The sequence below is a fragment of the Peromyscus leucopus genome, chromosome 11 (assembly GCF_004664715.2).
Source record: "Peromyscus leucopus breed LL Stock chromosome 11, UCI_PerLeu_2.1, whole genome shotgun sequence".
Classification (NCBI taxonomy): domain Eukaryota; kingdom Metazoa; phylum Chordata; class Mammalia; order Rodentia; family Cricetidae; genus Peromyscus; species Peromyscus leucopus.
Window position 1 is genome coordinate 33,965,907 of NC_051072.1, and position 16,838 is coordinate 33,982,744.

At 41.1% G+C, this 16,838-nt stretch overlaps 1 protein-coding gene across 1 annotated transcript in view; it reads left to right on the plus strand.

Annotated features, from left to right (window-relative positions):
* Window positions 1-16,838, plus strand: part of Itga2 (integrin subunit alpha 2) — a 101,170-nt gene that overhangs the window by 30,683 nt on the left and 53,649 nt on the right. Inside the window, 1 exon segment of the mRNA XM_037209430.1 lies at window positions 13,360-13,469. Within this exon segment, the coding sequence (XP_037065325.1) occupies window positions 13,360-13,469 (110 nt within the window).

Sequence of the window (16,838 nt, forward strand, 5' to 3'; positions counted from 1 at the left end):
TAAAAGTAATCATCTAGCTAATGTTATTTTGGTGTCCCTTCTGGGGGGGGAGGGGCAGAACAACTTCCTAAATCTTCTCCTTCAGTGGGGCTTAGCCCCCTCTGCTCCAAGTAAGTTTTCAATGTGCCTGACAGCAAGAGTTCTCATACGTATTCATAGAAAACTCACAAAGTTGCCTTCATTTAGTTCTATCCTAAAGTACTCATCTTAGTTTACGTTACTATTACTGTGATAAAACACCATGACCAAAAGCAAGTTGGAGAAGAAAGGGTTTCTTCAGCTTATACTTCTACATCACAGTTCATCATCAAAAGAAGTCAGGACAAGAACTCAAATAGGGCAGGGTTCTGGAGGCAAGAGCTGATGCAGAAGCCATGGAGCGGTACTGCTCACTGGCTTGTTAATCATGGCTTGCTCAGCCTGCTTTCTTATAGAACCCAGGACCAACAGCCCAGGGAGGGCACCATCTACAATGAGCTAATTTAAAAAATGCCCTACAGTCAGATCTTATGGAGGCACTTTTCTCAATTAAGGTTCCTCCCTTTCAGAAAGCTCTAGCTTGTGTCAAGTTAACATAAAACTAGCCAGGACAGTACCCAAGAATTTTAATGTAAAAGATTACATTTATAAACCAGAGCTTTATTACCTGGTGAAAAATGACTACCTTTGAAAAACTGGAGGAAAATATACATCCATATATATGTGTGTATGTATATATAATGAACATATAATGGATATGTATATCCATTACTAATTTAAGTTTACCGTGAAAGCAATAGAAAAAACTCAAGGAAATAAGATGACCCTGAAAATTATGTTGAGGAAGGCAAGTTCCTCCCCTGTCCAATTTGATGCCCATTTGTAGACAGGTCCATGGAACCCAACCTCTCATTGTGGCCCAAGGACTTAAGCTGTGCCCACTCAGCCTGGAGCTTTAGGTCCTGATCTTCACCCTCTGGATGTTTTTAAACAATAACATGAACTTTGGGTGACCTTTACTTGAGAATTACCATGTATAACCTTCATGTTGTGAACTTACCTTTGATTCACTAATCCACTAGGTTTTTTTTAAAGACTATTTTAAGTCCATGTTGTTTCTGCATTGGGACATGCTTACCTGTGTGATGAGGAAACACAATGCAACTATCATGGTTCATCTTAGAAGGCATTTAGAAGAGGCAAAGATTGAGCTAGGATTAAAATGATGGACACAGGTGGGCTGGAGAAGAACCTGAACTACTTACTCTGAAGAGATCCAGAAAGCAATCACTGTTGGAAGTAGTCTGTCAGCCTGGGAGAGAATAGCCAAGCTAATCATTCCAAGGATTGCACTGCTGCAATCATTTGGAGTACAGGAGGGAGCATCAGTTCTACCAATTATAACTTTTTCTTTAATTACTATAGAGAAGAAAGCAAGTTAGAAGGGTGATACAGCCCTGTTTTGACCTTAGAATCCAATTCATTAAGTTGCCAATGAACCCAAGTTTGCACTGCTCCTTTGCAAGAAAATCATAAACTATTTCTTGAGGCTGGAGAGATGCTTCCCTAGTTAAGAGTGCATACTGCTCTTACTGAAGACCAGAGTTTGGTTTCCACTATCCATGTAGGCTGACTATCAACTGCTTATAATTACAATCCCAAGCATATCTGACACCTGCACTCACATGCACACATTTGCACACACATATAAACACATAATCAAGATACAGCTTAACATTTAAAGAATAATAATTTGTTGAATAACTAAATGAGAAGTCTAATTCCAAGTGATTCACCATAGATAGCCTATGGGGTGAACTATTTGAGACTACCTGAAGACTTATGAGCTGAAGAAGAGCTCCACGTGAACTCCAGTGGTCTACTTACTACAAAGGCACAGCCTAGCTAAGAACAATCTGGCATTGAGTTTGAGGTGGTTTTGTTTTGTTTTCAGCATCAACTTTTCAGGGGCAAAATAAGTCTAAGAGAAAAAAACAACACTATCTGTAATAGATGTTATTAGAGATGATAAGTCTGTTATGGATTGGTGATGAACTCAACTACTGGCTATGTGGCAGTTGAATAAGACTAAAATGACAAAGAGATGACAGGAACCTAATGTAGAATCCTGAGAAAGTGAGGGTCAGTCTTGATGTTTCTCTCTGTGTAAGAAGAATTCAAGATTATATTGATTATATTGAAATTCTCGTGCTGATCGGGTGACATCAAGATCAGGGACATCAGATAATTCAAAATCCTGCCTTAGCCTTCCCATAATATTCCTTGTGTAAATAATGACAATGGCTATTAGGAAACAAGGCCCTACTCTATAATTGGCTGGGTTGGTGCCTTCAATACCAATATGGAACTTTTGGTAAAGTGTACTTTTTAGCTTAGGATTATAGCCTTCCTTCCCTCCAGCCAGTGTCTAATCATCAGCCTGTGCAGACATACTGCACCACACAGAGGAGAAGGGACAATTCATGTCTGTCTAAGGGGCTGAAGGCACAAAGCGGAGAAGAGAGCAAAGCTGGTGGACCAGCCTGTCCAAATCCTCTCACCACCTCAGTCTTGCCAAGCAAAGGAACAGAACAGGCTAAGCCATGGACAAAATTACCTAATCCACTGTGACTGGATACTGTGCCTATGTGGGGTGTAGGAAACACAGAGCATGGAACTTGCCCTCCGGAGAGTGGAACCGTCTAGGAGGAAGATTTATATGCAGAGTAGGAATGCAGAAATAAGAGAGAAGGGACAATTCAGGGCCAAACCTTGTCATTGCTCATGTTTTCGTGCTTCTACCTCCATTAAGGGCAGAGCTCATTTTCCCTTCCCAAGGCCCAGGACACTGGCGGTACAAGATTTCTTCATGGCCTCTGTCATTAGCCCATCCCTATCAGTGGGCCTTCCTTGGATACAATGCACCAGGGCTAGGTGGTCCTGAGTTAGGACAGGCTGCCTTCCCAGAGCAGAAGAAAAATAATGCGGAACCTGGGCTCCAGAATGGCCCATTTGTTTTGACAATTGGCGCTGTGCCCTTCCCCACTCCTAATTTATGACAATTGCCCAGACGTTATGGAAGTAGCAGATGTGGGAAAAACTGTTTAAACATTAACTTTCCTTCTGATACTAATGAAGTTAACTTTTGCTAGGAATCCATTCAATAAATTGTGAGTGTTTGCTCAGAGTCAGGGTGTCTCACAGACACAAACACACGCGCGCGCGCGCACACACACACACACACACACACACACAGTTCAATGCTGTCTTCCTGCTTATTCTGAAGTAAGTCTTGCCCCTTTTCTGTCTGCTTACTCTGACTTCCTTTACAATCTCTTTTACCCTTGACTCATTCTCAGCCCTTTTCCTCTAACCCGTTCAAGGCTCCAGTAGAAGTGTTCTTAAATCGCACTGTTATTTCGGAGTACAGTTTGAGTTGTCCTTGTGTGTCCGATGTTAAGAACATAGGCATGTTTTACTTCAAGATCTACTAGATTTTAATGAAGCCAATTTGGCTATTTTAGTAGCATTATTTATTAGATGTTTATTACACCCTAGACTTCTACTTTAATAGAATCAGTGACATCTCTTTATTAATTCTTGAGCCTTTTCCACAGTCTCCTGTGAGCTGCAGAGTTTGAAAAGCAGGCTGACCTTCCCAAGCAGAGCTGCTGTGCAGCCCTGTGGCTAAGAGTAAAGCCTGGTGTGCTCCTCTTTCGGCGTAGGCAGAGGAGGGCCAGCCTGCCTCCAGCCTGAGTCTCACACACCGGATGTCCAACACGGATGATGCAATCCTTATCACAAACAATCTGTGAGGGCTGAGACGTGTAAGATCATTTCCTGGAACTAGCGGTGATATGCACTGTTTCTGTCTGTGTGATCTGAAGGCTTGCCCCAAGAACAAACTTGAGTGCATTATGTGACTCAAAATCGTTGTAACTGAAATCACTTGTGAGACGAAGGCTGACTAAGAAGGAGGGGTATTTCCAGTCCTGGAAATGTATTTTCTTGTTTCATCAAGGACTGGTGCATTCTACTTCCTTATAAAGAGAGAACTATGAATGAATACTTCATCAAAAAAAAATCACTGCATCTATATATGGGCATGTATAATTATTTTAACTTTTTGGTTAAGAGAAATTTTAGTAAAATTCTTAATTTATTATAAGTGTGATAGTCCCCCCAAAAATGTCTCTGTAGGAGAAATTTAAATAAAAAGTCATATAGGAGTGAGAAATTTTCAGTTTTATAGCAGATACAAAGGCTATGTGTGTTAAATATCTCTTACTCTAACTTGCTTCTCCCATCATCCATTCAGGACTTGAGTTTGTGATGCTCATGTACACACACACACACACACACACACACACACACACACACACACACATTTGTGACTCACACTTGAAAGATACCTGCTGTTCTAGAATGCTTGGGACATCTCAATGATCTATGGAAAAATCCTCCATGCTTTCAAAAGCATCATGTCAGATATTCCTCATGATAATATCAAGTGCCTGCTCAAGAAAAAAATTAACTTACAAAAGTAAAGAGCTTTGACACATACGTCTTTCTGGTGCCCAACCATCTAAAACGTTTCCCTCCATCAGAACATGTATGTGGGAAATGCTAAGTGGCATATATAGGAGGTAGTTGTTAATGTTTTTAAGTTCCATATGATGAACATGTGTTGAGTTCTTGTTTAAAAGAGTTCTAAGTGGACCCAGTATGGTAGAATTGTGGATTTGGAAGGAAGGGACATAGAAGTGAGTGTAGATTCTGCTGCCACTGAGACTCTGTACTAGTTTCTGTTGCTATGGTAAAACACCATGACCAAGGCAACCAAAGGAAGAAGTTTACTTGGTCTTATAGTTCCTGAGGGATGAGTCCATTATGAGCAGACATGACAGCAAACATCAGGAGGAGAAAACTAAGAGGTCATATCCCAATAAAAATCAGAGAGAAGAAAGAAAAAATGGAAGAAGGATGAAGCAATATTCTCAAAGTCTGCCCTCAGTGACATACTTTCTCCAGCAAGGCCACACCTCCCAAATTTCCCCAAACAGCACCACCAAATGGGGACCAAGTGTCCAAATGCCTGTGTCTGGGAATGGGGCAGGTGCATCTCATTCAAACCACTGTAGACACAGTGTCTTTATACAAAAACAGAAATAGGTATAACATCTCATAGGTAATTATAAGGACCAAAGGAGATAATTCGTATGAGTCCTTCATTAACCATTGTGTAGTTTTATAATGCTGTTGCTATTCAAGTGTTTATCTTTGATTTTTAAAAAAAATGGCCTTCAAAGCACCCAGCAGAAAGATATTGTCTCGTGGGCATTGATGTCTGAAAGGTAGTAATCTTAAAAATCATACTTGGTTCCCTAGGGTGGGTAAAAGTGGAGGATTTTATATCACCATAAGTCTTTATAGTGAGTATCTCAGCTTTTGATTTTAACTTCAGGAAAACTTCATGGAAGATGATTTGAAGCCACAATTGGTATTTATTGGCTCCTTTGATTCCAGTAAAAAAAATTAATTTCTAGGGTTTTTTTTATGGAGCAGAAAAGACTTCAGATGCTTTAGAGATAATGAGGTTGGTGGACTCTGTTGCGACATTGAAAAACCTTGAAGGCTTTGCCATCTCACCACTTCAGGGAACAATCTGGAAGCTGAAGAGTTTGTGGTCACATAGTGAGGTTGACATACTAACATTGCTTTTAACTTACACCAAAGAGTTTGACTATTGAGTTTGGAACAGCAATACTATGACCTAAATGTCTACCTGGCCCCTCTTTCCCTAAGGGGCAAAATTTCATAGGTGACTTCCTTCATTCACAAATACCTTTTCCATTAACTAGCAAAAAGTAAGGCTCTATTTATAATTTGCCAGATGCACTGTATTGTCAATAACCTAGAATAATAAAAGTATGATATTCTTATTCATATACTGTGGCTTTGAAATTTCTAATGTTAATATAGATATTACATAGAATAGGCTCCAGTCATGAGTAAGGTATCACCTCCAGGGTCTAGAGGACATCTCAAACTCCAGGTGTCTCTCCCACAGCTGTTGAGCTTCTTCATCTCAAAATCTTGCTCAGCTGACAGCATCCTTTGTGTTGATGACACTCATTCTGCTTAACTGTCCCAACTCCAAGAGTTGCCTTGAGCTTGTGTTCATCCCTCTGCCCCTCTTTCTTGCTTCCTCTGTTTAAGTTTTCCTTTGAAAGACAACCTAAAGAAATCCTGCTGGCCCTACTTAGACAAACTATCTTAAACAAGACAAGTGCTCACCACCGGAATTCTCTGAATTTCTGTGAGTCTCCGCCAGCTTTTACCCAGGAGACAGCAAGGACCTTACAAATACTTGACCTGCTCCCCTGTGGCTTCAGTACAATCTTTTTAATGAAGTGCCTGTCACAGTTCCCCAAGTATGTCACATTATGATCACTCTACTCACCCCCCTGAAACATTTTTTACTTAGAGAACAGAGAGAGAGAGAGAGAGAGAGAGAGAGAGAGAGAGAGAGAGAGAGAGAGAGAGAGAGAGAGAAACAAGGACTAATTAAATGCAAGTCTATATTTGGTCTGGCCCCCTTGCCAAGCTGATCCCACCTCTTGCCATTTTCCCCCAGCCACTGGGCTTTCCAGCTTGTTGCAGCCCCAGGTTACTCCTCCACCAAAGTCTCCTGACTTTTTTTCTTTTCTTTAAGTCTTGAATACTTAAACTTCCTTAAATCTTGAACAGTTTTTTGGAGGGGAGTGGGGCTTCTCTAACCATTCAAATAAAGATTATACTACTCTCCACCTCACACCTCTAACTCTATTCCACTCATCTTCCTTCCAAAGCACTGATCACTGCCACCATGTGGTTCACTTATAAGATTTATTATCAGTCTTTTCCCTAGGATATAAAATTTGAGGCCAGAATTTTTTCTAGTGACTTCCTTGATACCTACAACTGAGTATGGTCCATAGTAGGTATTCTGGCTAGTTTTATGTCAACTTGACACAAGCCAGAGTCATTAGAGAAGGGAGCCTCACTTGAGAAAATGCCTCTGTAAGATCAGGCTGTAGGCAACCCTATTGGGCATTTTCTTAATTAGTGATTGATGGAGAGGGCTCAGCGCACTGTGGGTGGTGCCATCCCTGGGCTGGTGGTCCTGGGTTCTATAAAAAGCAGGCTGAAGAAGCTATAAGGAGCAAGCCATAGAGTACCATTCCTTAGCCTCTGCATTAGCTCCTGCCTCCAGGTTCCTGCCCTGGTTGAGTTTCTGTCCTGACTTCCTCCAGAGATGAAGAGTAAAATGGAAGTGTAATAATAAACCCTTTCCTCTTCAGTTTGCTTTTTCTCATGGTGTTTTAGCACAGCAATAGTAACCCTAAGACAGTAGGTCTTGCCACTGTACACAACCTCATAGGTGGTCTACTGTACAGGGCCAAGACATACAGTTTATATAAGAATGGTATCTCCTGGAGTTGTACAACATGTCCATCCCATAGGCACTCATTAAACATTTCTTGACAATACCATATTGTTTTAACTGCATCTCCATTGGCAATCTCTATAAAAATCCTTACTGTTGATGAAATGTCTGGAGAGCTTAGAGACCCACAGAACAAAGGAAGATATTTTTAGCACCTCCTGGATTGTGGGTTTAAAATTGTCGGACCTACGCTACCATAAATATTGTTTACTAACTAAACAAAGCACTTTGAATTCCACTGAGGTGGGCAAATTGGCTACTTTTGGGGAGTCTACATAATCACTATTTTCCCACAAGATAATTGAACAGTAAGTGTTATTTAAGACAGTCTTGGAAGAATTCCCAGTTTCACCGTAGGGAAGAAGAAGTTTATATCTTGGGTTTTTGTTTAGTTTCGAGGATCAGCACTCATGACTATTCACACAGCTCTATTTTTTTTTCTGGTTCAGAGTTAATGAAATCTATAACTACAAAGAATTCCTGTCATGTTTCAACATGTTTTTCCCACCTGTGGATGCCATACCTCCCTTTGTAAAAATTTTACTGTTGTACAGCATGCTCCCTGTTACAGCCATAAAATTTAATGGTTGATAATACCAGCCTCCTTAACTTCCTGTCTGGTTGATTTAAGGATGTCATGATTTCCTGGGAGTGGCCTCTGGTGACTTCATAGCCTCCTCTCATGGGGGTGAGCTGTAAGGAAGAGGATTCCATGAAAGTCTGTGGGTGTGGTGAGGTGTCTGCTGCAGGGTGGGAAATATTACCAGTAAAGACCGTGGCAGTGGTCTAGAACCTTCCCTGGAATTGCTGGCCTGGAGGTGGATACCTAATGTGCTATAATATTTACAGAATGAGTCATGCGTGAACTAGGGACGAAGACTCCTTTGTTCTTCAGGTACACCCCCAAATAGCCAGGTTTTGTATTGTTTTCTCCTGTCTTCTGTTAATAATTTAAGATAGCAGATGAAGAAAATAACTTTATTTCTGTTTTTTTTCGCTGACATCTCAGTGCTTTTATTTACCCCTTATTGAGTGGCATATGATAGAGCAGAAATATGCCTCTCCCTCTTCTTTGTGTCTGCCTGCCTTAAGAGAGTCACAGTGTTCCCAGTAGTAAGGGTGATGGTGGCATCTTAACCCTTCTCTAATTTTAAGGTTAACTAATCCTGAATTCTGAGAGGAGGTGAGGGGGCCTGCCCATCAGGGCTCTCAGTGGGAGAGAAAAGCAGCCAGTATCTCTGGATTCTTCTCAAGGAGACTAGCAGAGAGCAGGTGCTATACCCTTGCTGCTGGAGACACTGAGAATCAGAGCGCTTTCGTTCAGACATGCTTCGCTTTCCTCAGTGTGCCTTCCCTGGGCTTTGGTAAAGAGGTGTGTATCAAAGAAGTCACCCGTGTGATCAGATCTGGTATTTACTGAACGTCCTCTGTCCTTGACTGTCCTTGCAAACAGCACGGCCTGCCCCTTGCTGTGTACTTGTGCCCTCCCAAGGACGACCCTGACACGCACGCATCTGAACTGTGGCTCCCTTCCGCACTACATAGCCGTACCCCTGTTCCCAGGAAGTGTGACCTGGCCCTCTGCTTCCAGTTTCTATCGCATCCGATTTCTAGAACTCATCTCATCTGTGCATAGAGTTTTCCCAAGCCTACCCCAGGGCTTCTTGCACTGAAGAGGAAAGAGAGCTGCCTGGAGGTTAAAATCCACATCTTCAGACAGGAACACAGTTGACCATGACCCGCAACTTTATAAGGAATGAATTGTTCATCTCTCTGTCTCAGCACTTCCATTTGTAAAATGCCAGTAATATAATCTCAGGTTTGTTTTTTGGAGATTAAATAAGGTAATTTTTGGAAAAACTTACACCCACCCCAAAATATTGTAAGATTTACCAGCATTAACAGGAATTCCCAGAATGGCAAGGGCCAGAGCCACACTTTCTGTAACTGGTTGTCTTAAGGTATTCCATGAGTTACTTTTCTCATTGTTCTACCAACACACATGGCAGGAGTATTTTAAGGAATAATGGTTCATTCTAGCTCACAGTTTGAGGGCACAGTCATCATGGTGAGGAAGGCGTGAACACAGGAGCATGAGGCAGGCAGGCCGGTCACAGTTCATCTCTGTGAGATGAGTGCGAGAGTCATGAGTGCTAGAACTCAGCTAGATTTCTCTTTTCTATTGGATCAAAGCTCCCCCCTCTTAACTGTGGATGATTGCTGCCCACATTTAGGATGGGTCTTCCTTTCTCAGTTCAACCATCTGGGAATTAAGCTTCTTAGACACAGTCGAGGTGTGGTTCCATCTGATTCCAGATCCAGTCAAATTTGACTATGAAGATTGACCATCATGGTGCTGTTTTCTTCCTAAATAGACTCTGTAGTCTACTTTCCTTCATCCCTTAAACCTTGACCAGAGAAGCTTCTTTGTGCTCAGAGACTCATGACTGATCAAAGTACCAAGTGTAAAATAACACAAAGTGCTGAGTTTCGCATGGGTCATCTGTATCAACTTTTCGCCATCTAAGACCCAAGAAACTATGCAGAATGGGGAGGAGGCAAAAGAAGGGAACAGTCAGTGGATGGGGAGTTAAGCTGGGAAATGATGACTTCTGGGTTTGCATAGCCATCGAGAACATCAACTCCCAGCATCTGTGTTCTATCTCTACGTGATCAACACAAGATCGAGCCAGTCAACATTCCATCATGGATGAGGAAAGGGTGCATGAGAACCTACTCCTTAGCAGAAGAGTTATGGGTAATTGATGACTGCTGGGGAAGGAAAAGACTATTTTCTTCAGGGTGTGGCTACTGGTCGGCTGCCAAACCCCTAGTGAAGGGTCATGCGCCCATGCGCTTATGGGTAACACTAATTGGACTCAGTAGGAGATTTTAAAAAGGAGGTTGAGAGGATGCACTGGGGTACAAGGGAGGTGGCTTGGGAGTGGAAAGTGGTTATGATCAAGACATGTTGTATACACGTTTGATATTTTCCAAAGATAAATTTAAAACATTAATTTTCTTAGAAGTATAATTTTGACGCTAGTAGAAGGTACAGGCTGAATCTGAAATAGCTGACAAAACAGTCATGGTGTATGCTTCCTTTGGGCTCTCTTTGACTTTTCAAGAGCCTTAACCTACTGTGTATGCCTACTGTGATCGAAGCATTGAGTACAAGTAACATTTTAATAGGTAACACTAAATTATACATATACATGTGTGTATGTGTGTGAGTGTGAGTGTGTGTGTGTGTGTGTGTGTGTGTGTGTGTGTGTGTGTATTGGCTCTTTATTTTCACCTTTATTTGGACAAAAATAGAATGTCCTTCAGCTAAAAGATAATTATAGATTATTAATTAACCTTTCCTTTACCAATACAGTCTTCCAATCAGTAACTGAAATGCTTATTTTTTCATTCATTTGTTCAGCAAATATTTAGACCTACAGGCACAGAATCTCTGCCCTCAATAACCTTCCTATCTACTGGAGGATCTAGTCCTCAGAGTTCAAAGAGCCAGATGGCTTTCTGGAGGGAGGATTATCCAACAGGAGATGTAGCTGATGGGTAGAACCTGCATGGCATGTATAAAGGTCTGGAAGCATAAGAGACTCTGGTCTAGAAAACTGAATTCAGTAAGACTGGACTCTTCAACCCCAGGAGTAGGCAAGAATAAGACAGGACTGGACAGGAAATTAGAGGCATATCACCTGATTTTTTTAAGAAGTGTCTGTGCAAGAAAACCAGAAGAATGCTATGTAGACCCCCTGTAAATGAGTACTAGAGACTACTAAAGAGGGAGAAGGTTTGAGCTGTTGTTGAAACAGTTTTCACAGTACAAAGGAGATTCCTAACTTCCTCTCAGTGGTCATGGAGAGCACCAGACATGCTCAAACATGCACGCCAAATGCCACCAGCAGCTCCCCACCACTAAAATAAACACTGTCACAACGTTATAGCCATCACTCAGATTTCTGACTTTTCAAGAGCCTTAACCTGTGTGCCCAATGTGATTGAAGTGTTGAGTACAAGTAACATTTTTTTGGGGGGGTTTCGAGACAGGGTCTCTCTGTGTAGCTTTGGAGCCTGTCCGGGAACTCACTCTGTAGACCAGGCTGGCCTCGAACTCACAGAGATCTGCCTGGCTCTGCCTCCCGAGTTCTGGGATTACATTTTAATAGGTAATGCTAAGTTATCTGCTTCTAAGAGGACAAATCTTTCAGTTGTGACCTTAAATAAAAGTTAATTGAATTATTAAGTATTCTGGATGTTCTCTAAGAATAATTTTATGCAAGAATAAGGTAATTTTACTGTTGAATATAAATTTTCATCCTTTATGTCTCTTTTTGCATCCTTTGACCATTTTAATTAACATTTGTTTCACAGAAGAGCTTAATTCCTATCCTTCGTCTCTCTCATATAATTGTTTTATTGGTTGTGTATGTTAAATAGTTATGCCGGATTTAGTAGACAGGATTTCTATATGTCTACTACATAACATTTAGCATGGAGCAAAAGTGTAAGTGATAATGAGAAATTATTAGCAAAGAACACTCATAGAAAAATTTCATAGATAATCTTCTCAACTTCAAAAAGCACAACTAAGAGTAAAGCAAGTATACTTCCTTAGTAACTGGATGTTACACAATACATAACCAGCTATGGCCTCTGAAGATTAAGCTGATCGGGTTGAGCAATAGCTCAGTTGATAAAATGTTTGTCTCAGAAGCACGACCCGGAGCCCCGGAACCTATGCAAAAATGCTGGGCATGGTGACTCAATTGTTACCAGTGTTAGAGAGGCCAAGACAGGTGGATCCTTGGGGCCTCCCTGCCAGCCAGTGTAGTCTAACTCAGGAGTTCCTAGCCAATGAAAGATCCTTCCTCAAAGGAGGTTGATAGTGTTTCAGGTTATTGTCTGGCCTACACATATTCACTTGCACACACATGTGCATCTGCACACACATGCATAAGAGAAAAATGATCTAACAGTACATACTCTCTTTCTGTTCAGTACCATATGAGCATAAACATCTAATGAGTATTTCTGTAGGGAGGAGAAACAGAGTCCCTAGAAAGGAAACGAAGCTAACCAAAGGAAGGATGTGAATACCAGACTCATCCTGTATTCTAGATATGCACCCAAAATATTGCAATCAGTAAGGAGGTCTCCAAGATACATGTGTTCAGTGTTTCTGCAAATATCTGCTTTCTAAAGGCAGTAACCAAAAAGCCACCAAGATACCTCACCTGCTGCCTAAATAACACAGCCTGTGACAGAACTTAAGTCATAGAAAGAACTCCAAAAACGTCAGTTGTTGTCACTTTTGGGTATGAATGAATATGATGTCATTCTTCAGCACTTTGCCAATACATACAGAAGTATCTAACTGCTTGTGCCCTTTATGTTCATAAAATGTTGCTTGCATATTGATATGTGTTCTCAGCATAAAATAGGCACCAAATTTTAAATACTTTGTAAGAGAAAATTAAAAGTAATTTATTGAAATATTTTACGTTGACTACATGATAGTTTTTATTATGTGGAGCTAAAATACATTATTAAAATTATTTTTGACTGTCACTTTTATTGCATTAATGCAACTGCCTAGTAGAAAATCTGCAATTACTTGCATGACTCATACTGTGGCAAACATTATGCTTCTCTAGCTGCTATGGAGAGACATCTCAGGGTGTTTAGGAAAGCAGCCATATCACAGACATTAAGTGTCCTGATCAGCTATGAGGAAACAAGTCAAATTATAAGTGAACACCTTTGAACTATGAATTTATATAACTTTAAAGTGAAATGTAATGTTGCTGACCTGTGGTCAGTTTTCTCTTTAATAAACTGTCCATAGCATGCTATGACTCATGAGAATATCCTGTTTCTAGGCTACTGGTTGGTTCACCATGGAGTGGCTTTCCTGAGAACAGAATGGGAGATGTATACAAGTGCCCTGTTGATGTACCTGCTACCACTTGTGAAAAGCTGAACCTGCAAAGTGAGTTGTACTTAGCAATGTGATTCTTTACAAATAGCAAACTCTCATTTGTCATAAACTGAGACAAAAATGACAAAAAGTTCTTAAATTTGTCTTCAAGAAATGTAGATAGCTTTAGGCCTTTGTTTATTTAATCATATGGACACCAGCTCATATCCAAATTTTTAAAATGAATTTGAAGACCTGGTTTAATAATCTTCATAGGTAATGTTTTGCCTCCTGAGACATTTGCCTTAGGTCATGGACTGATTTCTACCATTTTTATTTTTCAAATTATGGCCAGAAATCTGAGACTATCAATATTTCTCTACCTCCTCTTACTAGAGTAAGCCATTATGCATAAAACACAATAGTTCTGGGGCTGAGATTGAAGGGTCTAAGAAACACTATATATTCAGATTATGCAGAATAATTAGATTCTAATGAAAATACACAACTTATAAAAAATTATTTGCTATTTTATTGACTTACATTGCAGGTATATTATATTACAATGTGAAATATTTAATAAAGATGTAGGACTAGAAAGCTGAATGAGTAATATCCCACACAGTATTTCCTGAAGGAAGTAAAAGGACATACAAGTCAATGGTTAGCTCCTCAGGAGAGTCATGAGAATACAAACATTGCTGAGCCCAAGTCCTCAAGAATTAAGACATGAAATGATAAAGAGCGTTGTTAAAAAACTCAGAGGAAAGAAGGATTTCAATGACAGTTATTAAGTATTAGAAACATGGCTGGGGAGGTGACTCAGTAAAGGGCTTGCTTTGCAAACACAAATATCTGAGTTCAGTCCCCCAAAGTCAAATAAAAATAGTCAACCATGCACTGCCTAGGTGGCCAGGAACCAGTGACAGGACATCCCAGAGATTCAAGATAGAACCAAACATGACTGGAAAAAAAAAGTCAATAAAACGATCCCTGATGATGTTCTGCTATACTCATAGATCAGTGCCTACCCCAGTTGTCAGCAGAGGGGGGTCATCTAGCAACCAATGGGAGCAGATTGCACAGACCCACAGCCAAACACTAGGCTGAGCCAGGGGAACCCTGAAGAAGAGGAGAGAAAGGATTGTAGGAGTCAGAGGGGTGGAGGATGCCATGAGAACACAGGCCATAGAATCAACTAAGCGGAGTTCATAGGGGCTCACAGAGACTGAAGTGACAGACACGAACCCTGTATGGGTCTGAGCTAGGTCCTCTGCATATACCTCCTCCTCCTCCTCCTCCTCCTCCTCCTCCTCCTCCTCCTCCTCCTCCTCCTCCTCCTCCTCCTCCTCCTCCTTCTTTAAAGGGAAACCAGAGGAGTTGGAGTTGATCAAGGGAGAGAGAAGGTGGGAGGAGGGACTGGGAGGAGTGGAGGGAGGAGGGAGGGGAAACGGCAGCTAGGATGTAATGTATGAAAGAAGAATAAAATTTAAAGCAAAAAAAAAATTAAAACAGCCATGGCCACACACACTTGTGTAAAAAAGTCAAGTGTGCTGACTCAGACTTGAAAAAACAGCAATAGAAATTTGGAGGCAGGTGGGCCCCATGAGCTCAGGTCAGCCAGTTTTGCCAGCTAGGTGAATAATCCAGTAATAGACCCTGTCTGAAAAAAAACAGTAAATGGTGCCTGAGGAACAACATCCACAGTTGTCCTCTGGCTTCCAAGTGCAGGCATATGCATGCAGACCACACACACACACACACACACACACACACACACACACACACACACGTTAGAAAAAGGAGCAGGAGTATCCCTTACACATCTCTACATGACAAATTTGTAACATGTTTTCTTCCCCCACAGTAGGTGCTAAATAAGCCTATTTTCAATGAGTCGTCAGTGATGTCAAAGGCTACAGGGATTGAAGTGTGAAACCCGAGTACACACTTTCCGTTCACATAAAAAGGGATGTGGGTGATAGAATGCTAAACACTCAATCATATATGGAATTGATACTCAAAAATTTTCCTTAACACCTGGGTGCATAGCTGAATGGTAGATCCAGGAATATATGAGGGCCTGGGTTCTGTCCCCAGCATTACAGGAAAAACAACACCAACCAAAGGGAACCACACGCCACCCACGTTATTGTATCACCTCAAGCCATTGTGTCATCTTAGTGTTTCCGCACTTAGGTGGTGGCCATCTGGTAAGATTTTTCTTCTAGAGTCTCATTTCCCTGGAGAGAATCTGTGGTCAGTGTCTTCCCACCACCCCTATTTTTAAACAAAACCTGGAGATTTAAACATCGGGGTTTGCTTTTGGGTCAATTATACTATTTAGATAGCCTAGGAAAAAATAACACTGTTGAGGTGTAGCTGGATATTCAGTGAAAAAGATCATAGAACGTTTTTGAATAAAACAAGGGGAGTTCAGAAGACATGCACATATTTAATTTTAAGTTAACACATGGACTGGCACATTGATTTATGGATAATATGTTTACATAAAAAATAAATTTAAAAATAAGAGCATACACACAGGAGTTTCATTGGTTTTTTTTCTATACCAAAGAAATTCTTACTCTACCAAAACATATGTAACTAACAAACTAACGTAGTTGTAAGTCCAGTGGAGCTGGGAGGTAATAAAGAGATAGATAGATAGATAGATAGATAGATAGATAGATAGATAGATAGATAGACAGATACAAGGATTGATAGCCAGTCTACATTTCTAGAAATTAGGCAATACAGGAGAGGCGGAAAGACTGCTCAATGGGGTAACAAGATTAAGAATTCTTTCCAGAAAATGGCAGAGATTGTGAAGGGGTGGTACAAATGAAGTGTGTATTGGCCAATGACAGTGCAGCGTTTAATCTAGCCAGAGAGGTGTCACTGGTGCCTGGCAGAAGGAGTCTGAGGAGAAAGCCTCCTCCTCTAAGACAGACAGGAAGGAGGGAGGGGGAAGCCCTAGCAGTAACCCTCATCAGTGTGGAGGAACCAAGCTCCCTGGAGAGTGTGATTCATGGCCACAGTGTGTGAGCTTCTCACTGAGGCTGAGGGAAGGAGTGTTGAATTGAAGGCTTCCAAAGAAGAGGGAAGTCTTACAGCAGTCGCCCTGGGAAATGTGGGAAGCAACCCAGCTGAGGATTAATGAAAGTAGTGGCCCTGGCTTGCCTGAAACTAGAGAACTTGTTACCGAGGAGAATTATGGAGTTTAGTGGCTCAGGAGAGAAAATAGCCAGGTACTGGTTAGTGCCATAGCTTGGAGGGACAGATTCATTTCTTATTTTACCTGGCTGGTCCTATGGTTTTGTTTTGAAATTCTCCTACTGCTTTGAGCCAGAGTCTATCAAATGGTGTTCATTAAGGCTATTTTAAACAAGCCCGATTTAAAAAGAAAAAACAAGAGCAGGAGACAAGGTGACAAACAGA